This window comes from Suricata suricatta, chromosome 9, assembly GCF_006229205.1.
Source record: "Suricata suricatta isolate VVHF042 chromosome 9, meerkat_22Aug2017_6uvM2_HiC, whole genome shotgun sequence".
Lineage (NCBI taxonomy): Eukaryota > Metazoa > Chordata > Mammalia > Carnivora > Herpestidae > Suricata > Suricata suricatta.
The window spans coordinates 114,373,988-114,379,031 of NC_043708.1; the positions used below are offsets into that span (position 1 = coordinate 114,373,988).

The 5,044-nt window shown below is 39.9% G+C and overlaps 1 protein-coding gene across 1 annotated transcript in view; it reads left to right on the forward strand.

Moving 5' to 3' along the window:
- The window catches only part of OCA2 (OCA2 melanosomal transmembrane protein), a 406,012-nt gene that overhangs the window by 280,585 nt on the left and 120,383 nt on the right, over window positions 1-5,044 (forward strand). The window contains exon 21 of the mRNA XM_029951989.1: window positions 632-725. Within this exon, the coding sequence (XP_029807849.1) occupies window positions 632-725 (94 nt within the window). The remainder of the gene's footprint in view (window positions 1-631; window positions 726-5,044) is intronic.

Sequence of the window (5,044 nt, forward strand, 5' to 3'; positions counted from 1 at the left end):
AGTACTACATGGCAATGAGAGGGAATGACATATGGCCCTTTGTAGGAAAGTGGATGGACCTTGAGGGTGTCATGCTGAGTGAAGTAAGCCAGGCAGAGAAGGACAGAAACCATATGTTTGCACTCATAGGTCTAGCAGGAAAACAAGAGAGACCTAATGGAGAACCAGGGGGAGCGGTGGAGGGAGAGAGAGTTGGGGAGAAGGAGGAATGCAAAACTTGAGAGACTATTGAATGCTGAGAATGAACTGAGGGTTGAAGGGGAAGGGGGAGGGGGGAAAAGAGGTGGTGGTGATGGTGGAGGGCACTTAAGGGGAAGAGCACAGGGTGTTGTATGGAAAACAATTTGACAATAAAATATTATGGGGAAAAAAAGTCCCTTTTTCAGTTGAAAAAAAAAAAAAAAACAAGATCCACAATAGCAGTCAGTGAAGCTGAGGAAAAAGAGGACCAGTTAGCTGGTCATATAGCTGGAAACAAAAATATATCAGCAGGCTCAAACTCAAGGTTTTTTGAATTCTGAAGTTTAATTTGGTTTCTTTTTGATGCTGCTTACAGTTTGCTTAAAAAGTGCTTTCGAGCTCCTCTGGCTTCCATGAATGAATATGATTTTAATGTTCTTTTCCTCTACAGATTCCTGTGCTCCTGAACCTCAGCCAAGACCCAGAGGTCAGCCTGCCTGCACCACCACTCATGTATGCCCTGGCCCTTGGCGCTTGCCTGGGAGGTAAGGGGGTACTGATGCATGCAGGGAAGAGGCCACCAATGCTGTTGTGAGCGTAAAATGATGGTTAGTACATGCCAAATTGAAAGTAAATTAAGGAGAGTCTGGATGATTTCCTGAGTGGAAACCCATCTTTGACTTTGGCTTTGACTGAGCCAATTTTAGAGCTATTTTGTTCCTCTGTGAAGCCCTTCACTTTCTATTCTCTGCAGAACTTCCCCTGACATTGCAAGATGGCAACCTGAGGACAATCATGACTGATATCTCAAAGTGAATGTGCTCCCATGCTACACCCACACTGTACCCACACAGATGCAGCTTACATTTAGAAACAGATTTTTGAATCAGAAGTCATCTTCAGTTGCAGTCTTATTCTCTCTGTAAGGGGTTGTGGAAGAAGTGATGAGTGGGTAAGCAAATAACTAGAAACTCTGACCTAAGAGTAAGAAGAAAGATGAAAGATGTTTCTTTTTTGGAAAGGGATATTGTCTTTTGGAGAAGTTTAAAAGTGAATTAGAAAACGTGTCAGGAGAGACTGACCTCTGGTAAGGAAACAGAAGGGCTTTGATCAACTTATGAGGGAGCTTAGAAGGCCTAATCACCTTTTGGAACACAAGAGGATTTTGAAGAATCTTAGATAAACACACCAGATACATTTTAAGTTTTTATTCTTTTATCTAAGCATGTTTAGATAATCCAGTGTGCTTTGTTCTTTGATTGATCTGTGACTGTTAAATCAATAACTTTCCATTTGTTTTATCTCTTTGTTTACAGAGGGAGATTAATATTATTCAGTGAAGTTGCTATGATTTCTGGAGACAACTAATTCACCCAATTCAACAGATAAGACCTGTTAGATGCCCCCATTTAAGCATTAGCCCCAAGAAAAGCAATAATTTTGTTCACAGCTACATTTAACATCAGTGATAGAAACAGAACCAGAGTAACCTGGAAATGTGTCCTTTCTGTGAGACTTTGTTCATTAAACATTCCTGAGCTTCTGCTATAACTTGACGCTGTGCTCTTGAGTGGGGATACAATCATCTAAGCTAAGGTAACACTTTAAACAGATGCATCTTCTCATAGCAGCACTCACAGAGTTCTTAGGGGGCAAGAGAGAGAGAGAGAGAGAGAGAGAGAGAGAGAGAGAGAGAGAGAGAGAGAGAGAGGGAGGGAGGGAGAGGGAGACACTAGAGGGAAAGTCAGAGAAGATTTTCCAGCGAGGAAAGTTTTGAGCCACATCTCAAACAGTGGGGAGCCTCTAGGTAATGCTGATTCACCCAGAACATGTAAAAACAATATGGATGGGATTACCAAGGACATGGACCATTTATATGGCTATTAACCTAAAATATAAATAGAAACTTATTGACTGAGCCCCCCTGAAAGCAGAGATACAGCTGTAATGAATAATAAATATATTAAATCTTAGAATTTTTATAACCTAGTAGCTCTGATTATTGAATGACACTTGTTTCTGGATTAAAGATGTCCAGTTGTACTGAGTGTTAAGTCTACACTTATTCTGTCAGGGACCTTCTCTCATTGACTTAGAGTTTGAAATTACTTTTTTGAAAATTGTGGCAAAATGTATATGGCATACAATTTATAATTTTTACCATTTTTAAGGATGTGCAATGTTATCAGCCATTAGAGAAATGTACATTAAAAGTAAAATAAGATATGATCACATACCTATAAGAATGACTAAAATAAAAAATAGTACCAACACCAAATATTGACAAGGATGTGGAGAAAATGTATTACTCATACATTATCATTGGGGCTATAGAATGGTACCATCTCTCTGGAGGATAATTTGTCAGTGTCTTAAAAAACTAAACCTTGCAGCTACCATAAAACCCAGTAATTGCATTCCTGGACATTTATTGTAAAGAAGTGAAAACTTATATTCACCCAAAACCTACATACAAATGTTGATGGAAGCTTTGTTTGTGATAGCCAAAAGGTAGAAACAAACCAGATGTCCTTCAAGAAACTATGTTACATCCCTACCATGCAATGTTACTCAACAGTAAAAAGAACTGAAATATTGACATACATCAATCTTGATGAGTCTCCAAGGAATTATGTGGAGTGAAAACAGTCAATCTCAAAAGTTATAGACTCTGTATTTCCACTTATATGATATTCTTGAAGTTATAAAGTTATAGAATGCAGACTAGATTAATGGTTGAAGGGGTTGAGGTATTGGGCAAGGTGGAAGGAAGTTGGTATGGCTACAAAAAGGTAACCAGAGGGATCATTGTGATGATGAAAACGTTCTGTATATTGAGGGTATCAATGTCAGTATTCTGATTCTGTCATAGTACCATGTTTTGAACTCTATTATCATTGAGGAAAACTAGTAAATGGTACATGGGATCTCTTTATATTATTCCTTACAACTTCATATGAATGTAAAGTTACCTCAAAATAAAACTTCAATTAAAGAAAAAAAGGAGAAAAGTCAGAGGAAAATTAGATTAAATCCATAATTACTAAACTAAATAAATATATATGTAGTCAGGCTTACTGAGAAAGTCAAACAAATAGCCCAAAATCTAGAGGCAAAAGTCAAAGAATGAATCGCAGAAGAAAAATAAACATATAAAAGTGTACTATGGGAAATCCCATATTTAACTTCTAGAAAAATCTCAGGAAGGATTAAATGAAAGAAGGAATTTACCCAAGAAATAATAAAAGCAAATTTTCCAGAGTAGAAGCATTACATGAGTGGATATATACAAATGCCATCTTTGTGAAATTTTAGAACTCAAAGAGGCTTAGAAACTTGCCCAATGTCATATAGCTAGTACATCTCAAAACTGGGAATCCACTGTAGTGACACCTAGGACCTCTTTTTTCCACCACATGCAACCCATGCCATGTGTGGGATACCATTAAAAGTCTGTTAGCATCTTATTAAATTGCTGCAACAATCATTGACATCTGAATAGTACCTTCACATTCTTAATCTTATGTGAACCCCACAACTATCCTGTGAGATACTCAGAAAGTGGTGACTGTCCTCATTTTATTCACATGTAGCTATCTCCCCTACATTTCTTCCCCAGTGATAATGAGTCAGGGACAGCCAGATGGATTCTTGCTCTGTGCCAAAGACATCTGGGTCAAGGAGACATGAGTGAGTTATTCTGTGGGAATAAAGGGGCTTCTGGTAATGATTTCCCTGATCCTGAGAACAAAAGATACCTACTTCTTTCTCTGGATACTATTCTCTGTCATGTGGTAATGAGATGCCTGGAGCCATTTCCAGCCCAAGTGTGGGGCCAAGACAGTGTTGATGAGTGGCAGAGCACACAAGTGCAGATAACTGGTCCTGGACAATGTCACTGAGCTCTGAAACAATGAGTCCTGACTTGCTCCACCTCTGACTGCCTGTCATAAGAGACAAATTCTTTATATTGCCAACACCATCCTGTTTTGCATCTTCCTTTTCTTACAACCCAAACCATCTAAATCAATATAACAGAGCTGGTTAGTAACTACTCATGGTCATACAGCTTAGAAGATTTGAGATTTTGATGGAGGTCTTCAGAACCAAATCTAGCATTCTTTCCACTATTCTTGCTGATATTCTCTATTTCCAATGTTTGTGCAGGACCTGTGGTCTGGCTGACCAACACTGCTCCCATTCTCTTCTCTGCGTCTCTGTAGTGTAATAGTTGCTCTGTTTAGTTCAGCTACTTTGTCTCATTTTGCTGACCAATAAAACATGAGGGAAACCTGTTTTGGAGCCTCTTGACATAGATTTTGCCCTTATGATAAAAAGGGGGTTGGTGTCAGTTCTTCTTCATGCTTCCTACCTTAGATGTAACCACAAAACCAACTGTGATGGGAGGGAGAGGCCAAGAGAATTATGAAGACCTGCCTCTGACATTTCCTAAGAGACATTGAACTGATTCTCCAGACCTCTGCTCCCAGGCTTCTTGTGAAATGCCCAGAACTCGGGAGACCCCCCAAATAAATGAACCACCAGAGTCCAGAGTCAAAGCCAAACAGCAAAGATCATTTATTTCAGGTTCGAACCCAGACCTCTGCTCACTCCCAGCTGGTATAGCGGAGAGAGAGAGAGAGAGCCCCGTGCAGGCAGCTCACGTCCTTTTTATAGGCTGGCCCAAACAAGTCAGGGGTGTTCCATGGTCACAGCACTTACATTGGCCAAGATCTAAGTCCAGACATTCTGCATTCCCCGATTGGATCCCGCCACAGTTTGAACATCCAGTACTCCCCGCCCCAATGTCGAGCCACATGGCTGACCCCACCCTACACACAGCGCCCCAAGCGTATGTACAGAA